Source organism: Podarcis bocagei, assembly GCF_964188305.1.
Source record: "Podarcis bocagei genome assembly, chromosome: 1".
NCBI classification, from domain to species: domain Eukaryota; kingdom Metazoa; phylum Chordata; class Lepidosauria; order Squamata; family Lacertidae; genus Podarcis; species Podarcis bocagei.
In genome coordinates this window covers 52,301,612-52,322,542 of record NC_138125.1, presented here as the reverse complement: position 1 = coordinate 52,322,542, position 20,931 = coordinate 52,301,612, and the positions used below count along the sequence as shown (strand labels likewise).

Genomic DNA, 20,931 nt, shown 5'->3' with positions numbered 1-20,931 from the left:
AAAGGAGGACTGGTACTTACCGTGAAGATTACCTCCTGCTGGAATGCAGAGTGCATCTAGGATCCACTCTTCTTTGCTAATCAACCAATAGCTGGTTTTCATTAAGACTCATGAATCAAATTCAAGCCGATTCACTATATTCTTTATTTCATGATGGACAACACTCCCAAATGAGCCCTTTGAGAATTCATTATAAGTACCAATGTTCCTAATTTTTCACCTCCCACCATGGTAATAAAGCCCTCACCTCTTTAGTGTTTTCTTTAGACCCAATTTTCTTAAATATCTCTGCTAAAATATCATTCACTTTGGCCTTTGGTGTCTTTTCATCCTATAAAAAGAAATTGAGACATATTACCAAAATAGAGGGGTGACAGTTTAGACAGTTGAAGCATTTCTATAAATATAATAAAGGGCAGATAAGTTGTCCTGACTGAACTAGTAGGTGTTGGTTGCTATTGCTATTAGAGTAAGAGTGGTCAGCTGCAGATTCCATATATTTTGCACAATTAGGAATCTCCAACACCAACAAGTAGTAAGTCTATGCAACGACATGGTGCTCAATAGCCAAGAACTGTACCAGGTCTTGCAGTATAAGTCAAGACCTGGTCAACCATGAATGCACTAGGTGCCCTGGAAGCACAGGATTACTGGACTGGGAAAAACTTGCATCAACCACCATGCAATGATACAGGTTTATGGTTAGCTGTAGGTTTGTGTGAGAATCCAACCCCAAGCAGGATTAAAGATGTACTGTGGCGAAGAAACAGATGTGTCCTCTTCCACCTCTTGGCTATCCTGCTCTGAACCTCTACAACCTATGATACATACATACATACATACATACATACATACATATGGGGTGGTGAGAATCACTGTTTCCACATTCTGTTTCAGATGAACCTCTGGACAGAACATAGACATTTTTAACCTTGTGGTGGTGGTGAGGAGTCCTAGCATCCAGCTGTTCAGGGAACCAGCTGAGCTAATAAGAAGCCAATGGGCATTAGCATTAGCACACACCAGTAAGAATAACCTTGTAATTAAAGAGGCACAAGTTGCAACTATGTTAAATTAAAAATGTACATTTTAACATTAGTACTTGTTAGCAGTTGTGCTGCACCAAGTTTGCATGGATTTGAATTTCAATGTTACTGTCCTAGAGGAGACAAAGTTTATGCCAAGAAGCAAGCCACTCCCTCTTCACACAGCTTTCTCTTCTGTTGGCTACACATGAAAGGGGAAGAGGAAGGCAAGACAGGCAGATCATGCTGCATTCTCCTTCCTTTAAAAGTGAACAGAGATACTTGAAGAGCTTAATCAGTCTTCTGAATGGTCCGAGGTAAAAGCACGACACAATTCAGAAAATATTCCAGTTGTGTGCTCAGTAAACTAACGAGCTTCACACCTGGGTGTCATGTTTAACGATTTTTTAAAATATGGAATACGTACTGTGCGAGAAGCTCCCTTTTCTGTGCCTTTGTCAGACTTGCTTCCAGTTTGGTCCAAGGAGTGTTTCATCATTTTGCACAGGTGGGCCTCTAACTCCGACTCATTCTTGTTATCTATCATTGTTAGATGATCCAAAAGCTAGGAAGAAGTGGGATACCTTTTAATTAAGAAACCTTTTGTTATTCCAGAGATCATAAGGACCTTGGGGTGAAGCAGTTTGCTCTCACCTTGGGTCCCTTCAGCTTGCACAAGGTGTGAATCAAAGTCTTCAGTGTCCGTATTGGGAATTCACTCTTGCACTGCTTTAGTTTCTCTTTTGGAAAGACCTTCATAAAGATGTGGATGTCCAACATGATTCGGTCCAGATTGATAGTGTTGATAGTTTCAGGAAGAAGTCTTACCATTCTCCATAAACACTGTGGGGGAGGGGGGAAAGGTAGATGGTTTCTTTGATAAACATTAAGACAAAGCAAGTCCTCACAGTAATCTCAGAATGTCATCTCTGAACTTGGTTCTTTGAGCTTAAAATGATATAACGCATGGATTATTTCTTCACAATGGGCTTGTTCAGGTGCCTGCCCAAACATAAGACATGCTCCAAGTCCTGTCTGCAATATCTTTGTAAATGTTACAACCTCCCACTCAGTCCCCAGCCTTCCCTGCATTGTGTGGGGAAGTTTGCACGGGGCTTCTACTTGCATTTGCTTGAATAGGAGTAGACTCATCCTGCACTTGTGAGCGGAGGCCCCCTGCAGACTTCCCACACAATGCAGGGAAGGTTGGGGAGTGGGAGGAGGGCACAATGGCCATGAAGATGTCCCCTTTCATGCTTTTGAGCATTCACATGTCTAGGTAAATGCAGGAACCTGACATGTTGTGATGTCTGAGCCCGAGTTTGTTTTCTCCCAAACAAATCACAGGCATTAAGGAAAGAACAAACCTTGGTTAGTACTCTTGTTTGGCTGGAGAGAGACAAGCCACAAGCCCAGAGGCCACAACAAGTCAGATTATGGCTTGTTCCCCAGAAGCATGGCAGGAGCAGAAGCTGTGCAGAAAAGAAGCAGTAAGTTTTCAACAGCACAAACAAGCATGCTCTGCATTCACATCACATTATAGTTTTAAACTGAGATTTAATGTGATTTGCAAATCAAGCAATATTAAGTTGTACATTCATGCTAGAGTCATTTCCAGTACAGCCAATAACCACACTTTTTTGTAGAAGGACCATGAAGAGGTGTAATGAGAGAGTCTGCTAATACACAATCACTATGCAATAAGAAATTGAAATAAAAAACAGAACAAGAACAATACACACCTTCATTACTAGTTCTGAGAACTTGGGAGAGCTTGCTGTTGTTAATAGACAGTCCTGGAGAAGAACAAGCAGGGCACTAGGATGAAAAAAATGCAGCAGCATTAACGATACAAACTCCACAAGTGTCTCCAGAAATACATGGGACAACACAAACTGATTGGCCAGTTCAGCTTCTTAACACAGTGCTATGCAATTTCTTGCACAATACCAACATTTTCATTATTATTATCTTATAATTTAATGTAATTTTATTTTTATTTACATTTGCATGCTGTTCTAAAACTTCAAGCTTTTTGGGTGGCTTACAATAAATAGGTAAAAAAAAACTACTGAAATACAAAGCAAAACATAAAACCATGAAAGGGGGTGGGGAGAGAATCCAATATAAATACAACAAAACTTGCTGGAGCATCAAAATTAAAATAGATTTAAAGAGAGGTTCAGACTGCTCAAGTTATTCAAAATACCGATAAAGGGAATGAGATCATTCAGCATTTTTAGAGATAAGACTGGATCAGATCTCAGATTTGTACCCGTAGAGCACAGAGATTTGAACAAACCTCAAGGTTAAAAGACTGCCTGGGTTTAGTGTAACTTGATCAGCAACTGCAGAAAGATCTGACAATGCGGTAATAAACTATAACAAGGAAGACCAATAATATCTCATCAAGCAGGTGTTCAAATTGTAGCACATGCTAAGTCTTGTGGTAAGAGGCTGCAGTGATGAGGGATTTAAGATGTTTGCCCTTAGCAAAAATCTATTTACCTCAATATGTTTGTTTGATCAGATTTCTCCAGAACTTTTACCACCAATAGGTTGACTGATTTGATAACCTGCTGGTCTTCCTCTAGATCGTCAACTCTCGAATCCAGCATTAAGGTAATGAGGCCATGCATCAAGTCCTTCAGCACTCCTGCAGAGGCCTCCCGGGCCAAGCTTTCAATCTGGAACAACTGCCAATGGAATTCAAGTGTTAGATACCAGGATATATTCAGGATAAAACACTACAGTCTAGATTAGCACCCCAAAACTCCATTTCTTGCTGCTACCTAGAAGTTACAAGAGAAAAACCTACATTTTTACTGATTTGAGGGAAGTAAATACCTATTTTCATACATTTCACTGAAGCTTTTTATTGCCAAGAATGATAAAAATACTGATAAAAGTTAGGGATTAGCATCAGTATAGGATTTGCTTTTAATCTGTATCTGTAAGAAACCATATATGCTTCAGAACTGCTCTTGTGTCTTTCCGGTTAAATCCAAAGAAGTCCCCAGCTCTATAATAGAATTTTTTTAAATGGCTGCAAGTTTTCCTCCTTTTTCACAAAGCAGGATGAAACTTGCAGGTACAGGAGTCCATCCAGAGTGGATCAAAGCTGTAAACTAACTAGATACCAAAATAGTTTGCAGCACAGAAGTGTTACAGTACTTTAAGAGGCAATTGTATAGCGCAACAAAAACTAAACTAAAGACAGTATTAATTGGTTCTACTGGCTGAAACTTCCACCACGTTTTCCCGATCAAAAGCCTTACCGAAATCATGTTTCCAATGATGCAACTGTACAACTTGACTATCTCATCCTTGTCTAGTTTCTCATCAGCCATGTGCGTATTGTAAATGAGTCGCAGCTGCATGAAGGTAGCTATTAGAAACTGGTCAATGTGGCCTGACATAGCTTCTGCTTTGTCCTCTTGTCGCAAAACCTCATCAATCTGCAGACAAACCCAACATTATAGCAAGTTTTTAATAATGGTATCATTTCCATGAATAGCATGAAAAATGAAGAGTCTTGTGGCCCCTTAAAGGCTAATAATTTAGTATAACAAATATATAAACTGCCATAAAACTCTGGTTTTGCTGCAATAAACTAGAAATTATTCCATATAGTTTCCTGTTATCTACTGTACCAACAGACATACTGTTTACGTCCTAAGAAAACCCACTTTTACAACCCAAGTAAGCCAGACCATAGTTTAATTACCTAAAGCTTAATTAAGAGCCTATCAATGATTCTATAACATTTTCTGGTGTTTCATTTTCATGCATGAAATCTGCTCCATCGCTGCAACACATAGCAAGGCAAGCAATGAGCCTGCCCCATCTTGCCTGTATCTCATCAACAGGCAACCCAAGGCCCCATCAAGCTTAAACCAGCCTATGTTATGGTAGTGAGATTTTTAGTATATGTGCTGCTGAAGCAAGCATCAGACATCCACCTGGGAGATGGAAAAGGACATTTTGCACTAACACACTCTTTTCTTTCTCGTCGAGAACAGCGAGTCAGATGGCCCCTGTGCACTTGGCTTTGTCACCAGGGAGGTTCTGAGTGGCACTTGTGTCACCAAGACTCAGCTCCACCAAATGTGCAACTCATCACTCTCGCATGTTACTTGCTGACCCCATCAGTGTTATGTAGCTGCCAACCAGAGGGGGCTTCACTCACCTGTGCTAGAGCTTGGATACTAGTATTGATATCACCACTGGCTACCTGGGAGATGACAAAGTTGATGGTGGAAGCTGTGTTACTGTGCATATCATCAAAGTGTGGAGAGACGGCACGGATCCTGGGTGGAGAAACAGTGTTATAGCTTAAAGGGCAGTAGATTCAGTAAGTCACTTAGGTCCCTGGGTTAAAAGATTAGAAGCAATTTGTCATCTCCAGGCAGTTCAGATTAAAAGCACCCCATTTTCTTTAAAGTGGATGGAGCAAGTTGATTAATGTCTGTGGTATTACACAAAAGCCACCTTAATGGGGGCAACCCTACCCCACTCAGTATGTTGTCCCCAGAGTTATATTTGGATCTCTCTTATCAAGGGCTGTGTAGAGTGGGGGGTTAAGGAAAGGTGCCGGTACTCATATCTTGATAAAGAAATGTTGTGGGTGCCAGCAGAAAAAGGTTGCTGTAGGCAGCAAAAAGAGGGGTGTTGGTACTCTTTACCAGAGAGTATTGTCACATAACAACAATGGCTGTGCATAACTGGCAAAGTAAACCATAAAACCTTTTATGCAGATAAAATGTTGATATATCTGACCCTTTCCATCATTATTCTGCTTTCAAGATCCAGGCTTTCAAAGAATTTGAACATTTTGGCAAAGGCTATGAACAGGAGATAGTACTGTCCACAATAAGCTTTAAGATTCCATACCCCAACCCAACCTCCAACCTTTGCCTTAGCCTGTAAGAAAGAAAAAATATGCCCTGTGACCTCAATGGGAACCATACCATTCTCAGGATGCCCAGTGTAGCAACATGTAAATTCCATAGCTGCACAGCAATACCATGTTTAATGCACACCATTCTGAACATACCTCTGGTAAGAATTTAGTATGAAATGTGAATGAAGATATTAGCCATTGTACATGTGGCTAATAAAAATATTTGGGGAAGGGAGATGATATTTGAAAGAATAAGCAGCTATATAAAGTACAGTTTGAAAGCCTTCCTGGTTTGACACATAGTTTCCACATTTTAAAGCTTCTCCCTGAAGCTTCCTTTATATAAGGGAACTTGGCTTCATATAGGAGATTGATATACCTAAACCACACACTCTCTCTCTCTCTCTCTCCCCCCCCCCCCCGTTGCCTCATTAGCAGCCCTTGATCTGCACTCACTTGGGTTCAGGGATCAAAACTGGTTCAAATATATCATCCAGTTTGTGCTGGACAAGTGCTGGCATTTCACATCGCACTCTGCCGTTATCATTTTCTATCTCATCTAGATCCAGTTGAAACTCCCGTGGAACTGCATGCGTCGTCTCCGAGTGGCCACTCATGTTACGGGCTTGGCTACAGAAACCAAGAAAAGCATTTTTTTATTATCAGGGTTCCACAAACCTACCCATCACGTCACCCGTGGTGACTGCCCCTCCATCCCACACCCCCAGCGCACACAAACCTTTTCAAGTTCTCCATAAGCAGCATATAACTTGGAGAACAGTGCCTTCTCTCCCTTCCTGATAGGATTTTGCAAGAGGCACAGCCAAATCAATTACCCATCCTATCCCCAAGTTTTTTGCGGTTCACAGAGGACTCTAGAGAGAAAATAAGTTTCTCTTTCTCTCTGGGCTTTTGCAGGATTTGGGGAAAAGTTCATAGTGATCACAAGTAAGGGTTGGCTATTAAGCCAAGCTAACATTTGTGGACCCGATTATTATGGCTGATGCAACAATCCATGCTGGCATCTATCACTAGTTCCTAATCTTCCATATCAACATAGATAAGGAAATCTATTCAGCCCCATCAGCAATTACCGTAGGTGCTGGGAATCCAGAACTTTTTGATAAGATGCTGCTGGCTTCCCCTCAACACCTATAGGCCTTGCAGCAGGGGCAGCAGCAAAGACATGCTCTACTGCACAATGCTAAACTGAATGTGACAGTAAAACAATCCCGGTAGGTTCATTATTCGGCTCTCTTCCCATATAAGGGAAAGACATTACAGTAAATGCAGCCCAGCAAGCACAAAATGCCCTAGAATGAATTTTGCACTCTCCAAATTCAACTCCCTATTATGCCTATTTTGCTAGAGCCTGCCTACACAAAAGGGCATTTTAGAATAGAAAAAAGCACATGGCATTAGGAACAAGAAGCGTTCCATTTCCAGAAGTGGTTTTAAGCTTAGATTTACTTCTTAATTTCCTTATATGAGCTTCCCAAATAATAGCTGTTGCATTACATTTGATGCTGTTCAGGCTCCAGGTATCTCAAATCTTCTACCAGTGACTCAAGACTGGAAGGGTTAAAGCAATCTGGTCTTACAATGTATCCCTGCTGACACTAGTCAGATTCCTGAAAATTGCAAAGTTTAGCTCTTTTACAGCTGAGAGGTAAGCCACTTTATCAGTATTATTTAAAAAAAACAAAAACATAGCCAAGAAACAGCAACCTGCCTGACACCACTCAATGATTTTCACAGCAAAGATGGAACTTGAAGCCAGGCTTCTCAAACAGCACACTTAATATGAATTGTTGCATTGAAATCAATGGGACTTATTCTCAAGTATGTTTAGGATTAGGGCATGGGAAAGGTAAGACAAAGCTATAAGAGCCCTGCTACCAAGGATTTAGTGGTCAGTACTTACATCCTATAAGTGCGATACATAATTCTGTCCATGGAGAAGCAGTGAAAAAAGGCACAATACCATTTAGAAAGCATTCAAGACACGACAAAACAAATGAAGTAAGGTTCAAACATTTTGATTTGCAGCATTTTTTTGCAGTTTGCGACACATACAGACATAGATGATTAAAACAAAAGACAAAAACACAAGGCAACAGCAAGGTATGCTTTTTGCACAGACTGTGGAAATGTCAGGCAAACATTGCATTTCCCCACTTTACATACTTGAGTTTGGAAGACATGTCTTCAGCTGGTCCTTTCCTCAGCATGTTAGCATTGGCACTGGCACTCTGAGCCCTCTGTGGTTTCTCTTCCACCTGCTTTGCTGAAGTGGCATTTGGCCTCTTAGCAGACCGCTTTATTCGCTCCTCCAACATGCTCAGGTCTTTCTCCGAAAGCTGTACAAGAGCAGCAACTTTTCAGTGCTATGACAGGTATGCTCCTTAGTTCAGACTCCAATGCCATTAAGAGTGTTTCAAAACCTTTGCTGTTCCTGTGTACTACTAGACTTACAATACAGCTAACCCCACCCCTTAGCCTAGTTCCTGTACTCAGCAATTATGCCTACTGCTGTACTGCCTGTTTAGTTATAAAGTGTACCAAAATTCCTTCAAGCATCAAGTAGGAACAGGCAGAATCTGGCATTTAATTAAATAAAATACCAACACAACACCACCCTCTACAGCACTGTGAAGGAAACATAGTCCAGTTTGGGAAACAGGCTAAAGGAATTTGGAGAAGCAGCAATTTTGGGGGAAAAATATGATTCCAATAATACTTGCTTAGTGAAGAATTATATAGTTTGAACCACTGAAAAAGCAACATCTATTTATGAAGAATTTGATGGAATTAGAGAAATCAGGTATTCATGACGGAAGGAAAAGCCAAAGCTTCATTGCCTCCCATATAATCCTGATTAGGAATCAAAAGAGTGGTTATGGACTAAAAGGAACCAAAGACTGAAGGAACCATTTCCCCTGGGAACTTCCTCTTCTAGTTTCCTGTAGGCAAGTGCACCCCAGCCCCTCTTATCAAATGGCACCTCAGAGGACAACCATGTGAAGCTACTTTTCAATAAGATCTGAGAGCAACTTTATCTTCTCCTATATGCACAACTATGTAATAAAACAAAGGGGCTACTGCTTCCCCAAATTCCTTGTCAATTTTGGAAACCAACCTATTCTCTTTGCGTTGCAGTTACCTATGGTGCATTCCAGGTGCTCCTATTACTCCCAGTGCACCTCTCAATGCAGACAGGAATCATGGAATATATTATGTGCTTCTGCTTTGTGTCTCAAGCTGTCTCACTGTATCAGTATGCCACGGCCAGTTTGTGAGACAAGGATGAGTGGCTTGTATGTGCCTTCTCCTGTGACTGATGCAATTACCTTCAGCTCCTCCCTGCTCTAATAGTCCTAAAGTATTTTGAATTACAAGGCTCAAAGCAAACAGAGAAGCCAAACTGCTTTTGTATGTTGCTGTTTATAAATACACATTCCTTACAAGGAAGACAGCACCTACTCCTGCTTCACAATTCATAACTGTTCTAGAGTTCAGAATTCATCATTAGAAAAAAGAAAAGTATATTTGCTCTTGACACTCAAACAGAGCTTTCAACATTAATCGCAACTGACCTGAGGAACTTGATTATCCATTCATGACATTACCTGAGTGACACACTACTAAACATTCAATATTTTAAATATTGCCTGTCCATTTTGGTTTACTCACATTTCCAATCTGCTTGAACACTTGGTCTCCATGAACATTGTAAACTGTTACAATGGTGTTGAGTGCAGCATTTCTGACAGTGTTGTCCCTGTCACCAATATGAATGGCAATTTCCTTTAAGACTTTGCCTGCAGTTGGCTGGCACACATTCATGCCGTATGATTCAACAAGACATCCCAGCTCTTCCAAGCATTCTACAGAGAAACCAAACAGAAATGGACATCTATGAAAACAAAAGGCTACACCCATTTGGTTTACAAAATACTTGTTGATGCTTTTGTATATTCTAAATCTGATTATGAATAAAAATAGGAACTTTTATAGTAATTTTATGAACCCCATGTGTTTGCAAGGGAAAGGTAGAGTAGTATCCAACTAAGTTACAAAATCAATTAAATTATTAGACCTATGTTAGTTAGCAAATGTACATTACTTTCAATTGCTCTACTGTGTATATGAAGAAAAATGGATGCAATCCTTTGTCTTCAAGAATGCTGAGTAACCCAGAATTAAGCCTTTGCTAGTTCACATTCTTCATTCATTTGCCTATAAGTTTTCAAGAAAGCACTGCTTGAAAAACTTAATCCAAAACTCCAGCATAAAGCCTCTGAATTACAACTCATCAAGAACCTCAGTTTCCTTTGGCTGAATAGAAATAATGATTTTTGTAAAAATTGCATAATGGGTGAAAATTAGCTTACGAACGCCAGGATATCCTAGCATCAGGACACACCTTCCTGAAATCATGGAGAGCTGTTGCCAGTCAGTGTCGACCAGGGTAGCCAATGTGGTCCCTTTTAGATATTATTGAATTACAGTTCTCATCAGCTCCAGCCAACATTGGCAATGGTCAGGTATGATGGGAGCTTTAGTACAGCAACATCTGGAGGGCAATGCATTAGCCATCCCTCAAGGTAGACAATAATGAGTTATGTGGGCCAGTGGCATAAGGCAGCTTCCTATGTTGAAATGGATTCAAGTCCACAAAATCTTATGACATTATTATTGTAGTATAAGGGACCACAAGGCTTTGTTTCTGTAAACTTAAACAGCGCATTTTAGTGACCAACAGCTTCTGCTAAAGCAGAGCTTTCCAAACTGTGTCACAACACATTGAGTGTGTCAGCTGCAGTGTGTAGGTGTGTTGCACGAATGATCCTCACACTCCTCCCAGGGCTGGAAAGGGGTTAGTTTAACCTCTGGTTTGATAGTAAAAGTGAATTACTGTGTCGTTAAATGATGAATGTCTAAAAAGTGTGTCACCAATATGAAAAGTTTGGAAACCTCTGTGCTAAAGCATCTCACCTGCCCGCTGTTTTGAGTTCTTTGACTTTGTTCCCTCCATGATAAAAGTGAACATCTTGCTGGCTGGGTAGACAAGGCACATCCTGTTTAGAATGGAACGCACATCTCTGCGGATAACATCTTTTGGTTCCCCAACCTGGAAGGTGAGGAGGAAATATTTGCAAATTTACAGAAGCTGGAAGAAGCCATTTGTATGCTTATTCTGGAGGGAGCTGGCTCCTAGTCCACCCCAGCCAAGTCTTTCTCTCAAACATTGTGCCTTCCAGTGACTGGGGGAAAAGAATACTGGGAAGTATGAGGATAAGGGATAAATGATGGATACTGTATGATATATATACACGAGTTGTAAAAATCCATTTAAAAAAAGAACACCCTGGGTGTTTGGACCACTGGATACAGCAAGGAGGGAGAAAGGTTCATATTCCCCCTGAGTGGGAAACGCCATGAAAGGCAGAACTGATGGAAATTGGAATACTCATTCCTATTGGCTAGAATGGTAACTGTTTTCCAGTTCTGGTTCTGCAGGCTCCAGAGAAAGGTGGGCTTAGTGTATTTTGTGAGTGACGTGACTCAAAAACTTTTGCCAGATTTGGATACCTTCAAAACAAGGTAGGGGATGAAGGAGGTGGCCTCATTTTCAGTTAGATGGTACTCTTCTTGGTTCAGCATGGCAAAAAGCAGCTTGAGGTACTCCAGGACCTTCATCAGGACACTTGTGTTGGTGTCAAAGAATCGCAGTGTGAGCCACTTCAGGATTAGATCCAGACAGCTGATCACTCCATCCCTTTCACTATCCAAGTGCTAGAAGAAAAAGCAAATTGCAGTGTCAAGTTCAGACAAATAGGCAGCACTTAAAATAAAATTAAAGAGTCATCTGACAAGCCAAAACAGAAACTCTGAAACTTTCCTGGTACCAGACACTGAAAAATGGCTGGCCCGCATATGCATAATAGCTACTTGCGTCGGCTCCTATAATTAGCTTCACTGTATACACCTGTTGCACAAGGCCTAGATGAGAAAACTGGGAGGCTGATACTAATTGCCCTATTCTTACGAGACTATAATGTAGGGCTCTGCGTTGAACAGGGAGTTTCCAAAGCTTGCATGCTCTGGGAAACCTCCTTTATACTTTCACCACCAATGTTGTACTATAATTCTTCATCTACAACCACAAATACAGTCCTCTCACCTCAACCATAACAGCAATAGCTTTGTTGTGGTGCTGAAAATCTGCATGGAACATCTCATCTTGCAACCACTTGGCAACACAGCTGGACATCTGAGTCTTCAGTTGCTCAATATATTCATCACGAGGAGTAGTAAAGTTCCATTTCAAAACCTGCGAGGGGGGGAAACAGTATCAGCACCCTGCTCAAGAGAAGGTGTGAACAGCGTTAACTTCAGTCCCTGAACCTAAAAAAATCACCTCAAGGTTAGGAAGAGGAGAGGGAGACTGCTTATTTTAAAGAAAATATACCTATAATGATTTATCTGGTTGGTAACACATCTGGTGTTAGGTGGTTTAGGTTAAAAAAATATGTAAATAGTACCTGTCTTCTAACTATATAGATATCAAAACGAATTCATGTTGGGAGAGAGATGGAAAATATTTTCCTTCACAAATGTATCTGTTGACTTAAATATGGATACAATAAATTTTGTTTCAATTCCTATTACAGTATTATTTTACCCTCACAATAACCTTTGAAGTGGATTAGACTGAACCTACGCCAATTGCATTGACCTATTTCATACTCAATAACAGTGCTTTATTTGAAAAAAGGAGGTGCTGGTATGCACCCCCTCCCCCACCACTGCTTCCCGCCCCAAGAGGCATTTTGGCAAGACCCGCCAAAGTGGATCTTCCACAAAGTGGTGTGACTAGAGCGGCCATTTACTTGACATGCAGACCACTCTTGTGGTGCAGCTAGAGTGGCCCATGCAGCAAGAAAAGGAGGAAAAAGCAACGTTGGCCACTCTAGCCATAACACTTTGTGGTAGGGTAAAGCAGTCCTCTACCACAAAGTGCAGTAGTTACCGCCTAAAAAAACCCAAAACCTGCCTAACCAGCAACCATAGTTTAGTGCTATACAAAAAAGCAGTAAGCATCAAGCTCATATGTTTCCTCTCTAGCACTTTTGTGTGGAAAACACAGCCGTGTTTTTTTAAATGAAAAAGCATTAACAGGTTACTCCTAAAATGAATAGCATTTAACTTACAGTAGTTAGGTATCTGCTACTGCTAGAGATCAGAGGTTGTTAATTTCTCTTACCTTTAATCCTTTTTCATCTTTCATTCTTTGCTCTTTCCCATTTGGTACTAAGATAAAAACTGGACCAGATCGGTCATCATCATCCTTCAAGTTGGATTTACTTGGTACTTTCTTCCCCTGTATACCCTAAAAAAACCACAACACTGAATACACTCTTTCAAAATCACAATCTCCTAGGTTGCAATCCTACACAATTACCTGGGAGTAAGCTACATTGAACTCAATAGCACTTACTTCTGAGCAGGTAGTGTAGCACTGCACTCCAAGTATGTTTTACTCAGCAGAAGAAACACTATCCCGCTAGCATGCAGGAGAAAGAGATTGCCCACTCATAAGTTGTGTTAAAATGTGTGCTGAAGCCTTCAGGTGTATATTTTAGTACTATGAAGAAAAAGCCCACCATAGTGCGCAGGTTTTTAGTGTAGCAAGATTTCCTTCCTCATCAGTGCACTAGTCACAGGTGATACCCACTTATTACCTGTTTGGTAGGCTTGTTCTTTGTCACATTGCTATTGCCTTTGGTGAGGCTTGTATTAGCATCAGAATGCTGAAATAAGTCATAAAATGCTCAGTGGTTAATAGCAGGCTCCAAATCATACCATTATATTTCTGGTGTATGCCACATCAACAATATCTTTAATCCCTCTGAGTGCTGCATAAGGTAAATATGGACCATTCTTTGTTATGTGCAAGCCTGCTGTACTTGCTTACAAAGTCCAAATAGGAACTACAATGCATCTAAAGGTAAGACTGGGGAACAGTCAGCCCACAGACTCCTCTCCTCAGCTCCTCGTGGCAATTAGGTTTAGAAAAAAGGACCCATTTGGGACTTTTTAAAACCCTAACTGCCTAACAGGGAAGGGAGGATTAAACCTTCCCTGTGCATCACCATCCTTCTCCCCACTTCCAAATCACAATCCCTGACATGGCAATTGTACTTGGAGATAAAATTCCCATTCTCTCACTCATTGTTTATTCTCATTACTACAGGATGGGGTGAGGAGGGGAAGCACTAGGCTTAGGGGGGAAAGGTTACTTGAGTGCTGCTGCAGGGTAGGAAGAGGAAGAGTGATGGTGGCAGCAGAGACAGAGCGAAAAAGTGCTCCACCATCAGCTCTGGCTCTGCCCACCAACTTGAGCTCCCATCACTCGCAATAAGCAGCTCCTAAAAGTAGTATGGATGTAAATGGACATACACATCTGGCCTAACATGGAATCAGATGGGTCCCTTTCAGTCCAATAATATCTATTATTCCTAGTAGTGGCTCTTAAAAAACTCTGGCTATCCCAGCTACCCAGTCCCCCCCTTTAAAACAAACCCCACCCTCAATATATTTTGAGATTTTGCTCCAGACAGAGAGCACATTATTACCACAAAACTGTTTATTTTATAGAACAGGATTGCTAAACTTCTTAATTATCAAATCTCCATATAGTTTACACTAAATGTAAAATATACACAAACACAATGAAACTTCCTAGACTTCAACCTTGTAGACCACTTCCATTGTGCTGAAGTAGAATTTACCTTGGATTTGGGGGCTGTTCCTCCTGCTTTGGCTTTTTTGGCATCAGCCTTGGACTCCATGGTGCTGGACGAATAATCTTCACCAGAACCTTCAGATCAACATAATTTTAACTACACAATAAGGCTGGAACCACACCCAGCATGCAACAAGTTCCCCCCACATAAAGCAGATTTCAGCTTGCACCACGTCACATTGCAAACTACTTTTAAAAGCAACTTTCACAAATGCTTTGCAATGTTCTGTTTATGTCAGAATATGTCTCCTGTTCAAAGAATCCACACTCTTTAATCCACACAAGACATACTCATACCCTTGAGAAGTACCTTTTTGAATCCAGGCATTAATTTGGTTCTTATTAGGAAGGAAACCATCACTAAGACACAATATAAACTTATATTTGTCTGGTTGTTGCAGCAAATTGTACATCCAGAAGTATCTAAGATTGATTGAGTGCTTAGAGTTGCTCTACCCTTAATGTTCCTTATCTATACAAAGGGGGGGGGGACCATTCCTTTAGTGTTGGCTTGCTCAGCTAGTATTCCAAGATAGGCAAAGAAATTGTTCTTGTCAATTGACCACAAGAGACCTCCTGCAAATTACACATATTCTGAGGGTAACATAGGACCAAGCCACTTGTAAGTCTCCCAGGTCTTTTGAGAAGAAACATGATAGGCAAAAAACTAAAGCCTTTTCTATTTTATAATGTGAAACCACTGTGGAAATAATTCAGATAGGTCTAAACTTACAAACAATATGCTTAAAATGACTGCTCCTTGCTCACACAGCACATCATGACCATAAGATTGTGATTACAGGCTTCTATGCTATAGACCCAAGGAACTTCAGTAGGATCCTGTTTATAATCTCCTAGATTTTGCAGTGTCTATCTGTAGACACACCTGGCTTATAAATATAATAGAACCTCTATTACTCTTAAAATACAGGTTTGCTCAATGTGGGATGTCAATGGAATGAAGAAAGATTACCTGATGCAACTTGAGATTTGGCTGCAGCAGCTCCTACTGCTCTGGAAGATGCCTTGGAAAGTGGAGCAGGTTTGGCAGGCATATTAGCTTTGGCTTTTTCAAGCATGGCCAGTACTTGGTCTTTGGAAGTTGGCTAGAAAGCAAAAGAAAGAATTTAAAAGGCACCTAATGGCACATGCCTCCTATTTTGCAAGTCACTACATACATGGAAAATAGTTTTTTCTTAACAGTCATCTGGGGGTCAACATAGTTGAAAGAAGACAGTGATCACATTCCCAGTACCAACAATATTGTGAATATGCTTCATCCAATGTACAAAGTTGTTAATTTGCAGTTTTATAGGTTGCCTTATACAGAATCAGAAAATCTGTCCAGCTAGCTCAATATTGGTTATACTGACCCCAGGTTTTCAGAGAGAATTCTTTCCCATCTCTACCTGGAGAAACCAGGGATTGATCTCAAGACTTTGGCATGTAAAACAAATGCTCTACTACTGAACTATATTTTCTCCATTGTTTAATTTCCCATAAAGCAAATGTTACACACAGAGAGACATTTGCAGATGTGTACACACACACACACACACACACACACACACACACACACACCATTTGTACTCAGCTATTTTGTTTGTTTGCTATACCTTAAGCTTGCCAGTGGCTTTGGCCATCTTCTCAAAGCCTAGATGCATCATAAAGAATGGCAGAGCATCTTGTGCCTTTTTACGGACATCTCCATTTCGATCTTCAAGGCAAGAGTATAGGTGAGGCACACATAAAACCAAGTCTGATGGAACAGAGCGGAGAGTGGGGAGCTTATCAGCCAGCCAACCTAAAAGCTGGGAGAAAAGAAAGAAGATCCCTTAATTCTGCAGAAAGCAATACACCTTGGATAGACATAATACTTGGATAGACACCTTGGCTAGACATAAATACACACATTTTCTGCCAATCCAATGTTTTCAGAAGGTTCCCAGAAATCTTATTCCATGTCCTACAGAACATTTCTCAAATGTAACAACCAAATGATGACACAGTTTATTTAGTTGTGGTCATAGGAATATCCTGCTCCCAGTTCAGAAGATATGAGCATGCATGACTGAAACTGCAGTGAGGGGTAAAAGTAACTGCTAAAGGGGAGAGAAAGGTATTGCTGAGATATTCATCACTATTACTGTGTGTTGTGATCTTGTCTGGTGTAGTTGGTTTAGGGGAATAATCCACTCTTGCCTGGCTTACTCCTGCTCACTTGAGGGGAACAGACTTCCATTCACAGAGCAAGGCCTCCACTTTTGCTCCCCCTCTCTCGAATGAGCTGCAAAGAGTTCAGGCTCAGGTGTGCGCAGGAAACACAATAGTTGTTTGTACAAGTTTACAGTTTGTTCAAGAACAAAATAATGAACGCTCAAACTGCTTCAGAAAATTCCTATTTGATACTTGCCACTCTTGGGACACTAAAAGGAACTGGAGCATCCAAAAGTACAATACAAAGAAAGGCCTCATTTAACTACATTACATATATAATTTACCCACCTAATTTGACATAATATAAAGTAGCTTTTCTCAGTTTCTCTTGACAAAGGATAAATGCAAAGTTCATTTACATGGAACAATCTTTTACCTCTTGCCTTAGGAAAGGATTCTCCTTCTTGAGCTCTTCAGAAAGGTCCTCCCCTTCCAACCACTCTTTCATGCCTGTCTGCTCTATCCAGGCGTTCACGGTTGTTAGAGAAGCTGCTCGGACATTACTCTGAAGAAAAAAAACAAGATTTACACATGCTAAACTTCAGCAGCGGTAAGAAAATCAACAGAGCAAGGTTTGGGGGTTTTTTTTGCAAATATTTTTCTCTCCCTCCATGTTTCCCATTAAAGGTACTTTTATTACAGTACACAGATTGCTTGAAAGACTGCAAGGGTCAGGGAACAATGGCTTCTCACGATACAGGCCCAAGTGGAAAGCCATTAAAAAATTCCATGACTTTTATAAGGAGTTCCTACCTGTCTAACACATTTGTGTATGATACTTACAAAGTAATTTTGGAGGGAGAAGGAAAGGAATTTAGTCTTCCTTGTACTCCCCACTCTTCCCTAACTGACCTCAAACCTTCTCACTCTGACTCAGCTTCCATGCACTAATCACTTGCTGAACGAGGAACCATGGTGCATGTCAAACGAGGATTAGTGCTAATGTGACCTATCAAAACACCTCAGTGTTTTGTGGACAGACAGCACCTGAACTCAGCAAAATATTCAACTTACACCTCTTTCTTGACGTGGAAATTACAGCACATACAAAAAAGTGTACATTTCCCACAACAGAGACACAAAACTTTGAATCCTGAGTATACTAATGCTATCCAATATTAGCAGCGCTGCATGCCAGTGGTGGGTGTGTCCACCCCGCACTCTTTCTGCACAGCACTCTTTATACACAGCTAATAAGGCCACACTGCTTTCCCAGCTCCCCAACACCACACAACACTGGTGGTTACAGAGAGGAGGAGGAGGACAGTAACTTTAATAAGGGACAGTGGTATATGTCAGTGTTAAATGAGGTCATATTCAAACAAGAAACAAGGTGATTTTGGTCTCAAATAGCCTTCATTCCTACAGGCTGTACTGAGAAATATGGGAGTCTACCTTACTGTCTCCAAGAATTGTGACAATGGGAATGCCCAGGTTTTTCACATGCTGCTTGATATTTGGGCCCATAGCAGTAGCAAGTTGTTGAAGGATGGTCAGGGTTTGCTGCACCTGGAAACAGAAGAAACACATGAACTTGAACTCTGAAATTGTCTTAAGTCTACCTGCTCTGGCCATTTTAATGATCCAGTGTGTCATATCTCTCTTTTTCAGAAGCTTGTGAAGCAGTATGTTCTAACTTGTAGATAATAAAATGTTGCATTGTGGAGTGCTACTATTCACATTCCCAGTGACAACATTCAATCCCTTCTCTTGATTTTCTGCGATGAATCAGTATTCTGTGGATACTTTGGATGCTCCGTCCTCATTCAGCTGATTTGGGGGGTTCCTTCCCCTTTGTGACCCCCCCCCAATTATTGCAGTTATGCAAACCCTGAGGTTCCAACATTTCCCTCTTGAATGCAGGTTTTTTTTTGCTATGTAAACACTTGTAGCCTAAACATCAGAAAAAGAGGAAACTGGAAATGTTGATGTATGTTTACTTCCCTGGGTGTCAGTCCTATCTATTGTTCTCTCTCTGACACACACAAGGGGGAGGGACGACAACGTTTTCCTGGGATTCTTAACTGAAGTGTTACTAGCAGAAGGGTGCTTAGATTACTCCAGGGCTTTTTGTCATTCATGATTTGCCCAAGTCTGTGGAGCTCTAATCATCAAGGTTTTTAGGTTTTAAAGAGAGGTAGGACCATATCTCTTGCTCTCTCTGTGAACTGTTTTCCTCCTTGGATGACTACATAGGAGAAAGAAGGAATTGAGGAATCTAAAGCCATGTGGGTCTGCCACATCCTAGATTATTTGAAGTGAGGTGAGCATGGGAGCTTTGGAACGTTAAGGTTTTAAGCCATTTGGTGATCCCATGCTGGTCAAATGACTGGATAGTATAGGTACCCTTACAATAAAAGCCAGCAGAGTTGTGAATCTATATAGAAATACAGTGGTACCTCGAGTTACAAACACCTCAGGTTACAAACGTTTCAGGTTACAAACTCCACTAACCTGGAAGAGTTACCTCGAGTTGAGAACTTTGCCCCAGGATGAGAACGGAAATCGTGTGCCGGCGGTGCAGCAGCAGCAAGAGGCCCCATTAGCAAAAGCCCGCCTCTAGTTAAGAACAGTTTCAGGTTAAGAACAGACCTCTGGAACGAATTAAGTTCGTAACTAGAGGTACCACTGTAGGTTTTTTTCTGATCAGTTGTGGGATACTGGTTCCAATCGAGCATTGCGGAATGGTTAGCATTCCCTCTCCTTATTGCCTCCAAGCTCCCCCCCCCCCGCACTGTGTGTGTGTGTGTGTGTGTGTGTGTGTGTGTGTGTGTGTGTGTTCACAACAGTAAAACACAGAGTTCAGGTACTTTCTCACAAGTATTCTTTCTTAATTGCTGTCTCCGTCAGCCTCTCTCCAATTATAACAGGGAGCTATGCAATTCTGGGTCTTTAAAGACAGGTCACTTTAAAAACCAGCAACGAACATATCATAGGGTGGTGAGCACATTCTGGCTTCCCCAAAGACTGATTTAAGTGTAAGGCCTATTCCAAGCAAGTACAAAACCAAGCAGTCTAGGCAGTTTCTTGCATATGGAACTTGGTTGCAAACAGATGCCCGTTTAGACAGACTTGTTGTTGTTGTTGTTTTTGATAGATAAGAAGCGGAAAAAGTAACAAAATAATTAAATTACTGTCCACACACTGGAAAACAAATGTGTATACATGGAAAACGGCATGTGCAACTGTAGGGAAAGCTACAAACACACATATTTTATGGGCATTTATAATCAAAGTAGTGTTGTAATTTAAATTTAAATTTGCATTTGTTTCAAATCACAGAACCATGATCATCTGTAGTAGACTTTCAGGACAAACAGAAGCACCATTAACAGGGAGTTATGAAATCTGCCCAGCTGTGCTTTGGAGAATGTGCAACAAAGGGATTAACAAAGCTCAATTGTAGTAATGTTGTTCTTTCAGTAGTATAGTGCATTTCCTCTGCTTTGACAGCCACAGAGCAGGTTCTCTGAGGTGCACAGAGTATATTTATAGCTGTACCATTTCCACTGTTTGTGCCAAAAGAACATCAACATCAATAGACAAACTAGCAATTGTAGAACTCTAGAGCTCCTTACTGTAGGAAAGGGATTAAATTGCATTAAAATGTCATACTAGATAACACTGTCATTTCAATCCTCCATGAAAGATTTAAATGAAACTGGTATTCATAACTGAAAGATGACAAGACTACAAAAAGTTTATTTTCAATTCTACAACTTAAAATAACCTACCAGGATTTTATTGGAATCATTAAGACGACTCTTCAGGGCAGGTGCAAGTTCGCCTATGTTTGGCTGTATGAATTTGGCTTCATTAATTATGCTCGCTACTTCATCCAGACCCTCCTTTCGGATTTTCCAGTTTTTATCACCGATCTTAGACACTAATTCAGATGTGATCTTATCACTAAAAAGAAGAGGAAGAGTTAGCACCTCAGATTATAGTTTCTGTTAAACAAGATGAAATACACT

General features: G+C 40.8%; 1 protein-coding gene across 4 annotated transcripts in view; it reads right to left on the bottom strand.

Annotated features, from left to right (window-relative positions):
• The window catches only part of CKAP5 (cytoskeleton associated protein 5), a 45,246-nt gene that overhangs the window by 5,777 nt on the left and 18,538 nt on the right, over positions 1-20,931 (bottom strand). For 2 of the 4 annotated variants that reach the window (XM_081163271.1, XM_081163269.1), the window contains 21 exons: positions 20,692-20,866; positions 18,353-18,466; positions 17,334-17,462; positions 16,357-16,551; positions 15,714-15,846; positions 14,727-14,815; positions 13,677-13,745; positions 13,199-13,324; positions 12,116-12,265; positions 11,524-11,727; positions 10,927-11,062; positions 9,622-9,815; positions 8,116-8,288; positions 6,385-6,558; positions 5,215-5,335; positions 4,304-4,483; positions 3,534-3,721; positions 2,768-2,843; positions 1,680-1,868; positions 1,453-1,590; positions 248-331 (listed from right to left, as the gene is read on the bottom strand). In XM_081163271.1, the coding sequence (XP_081019397.1) occupies positions 248-331; positions 1,453-1,590; positions 1,680-1,868; positions 2,768-2,843; positions 3,534-3,721; positions 4,304-4,483; positions 5,215-5,335; positions 6,385-6,558; positions 8,116-8,288; positions 9,622-9,815; positions 10,927-11,062; positions 11,524-11,727; positions 12,116-12,265; positions 13,199-13,324; positions 13,677-13,745; positions 14,727-14,815; positions 15,714-15,846; positions 16,357-16,551; positions 17,334-17,462; positions 18,353-18,466; positions 20,692-20,866 (3,037 nt within the window). The remainder of the gene's footprint in view (positions 1-247; positions 332-1,452; positions 1,591-1,679; positions 1,869-2,767; positions 2,844-3,533; positions 3,722-4,303; positions 4,484-5,214; positions 5,336-6,384; positions 6,559-8,115; positions 8,289-9,621; positions 9,816-10,926; positions 11,063-11,523; positions 11,728-12,115; positions 12,266-13,198; positions 13,325-13,676; positions 13,746-14,726; positions 14,816-15,713; positions 15,847-16,356; positions 16,552-17,333; positions 17,463-18,352; positions 18,467-20,691; positions 20,867-20,931) is intronic. The other 2 variants (XM_081163272.1, XM_081163270.1) reach the window with 1 other exon arrangement.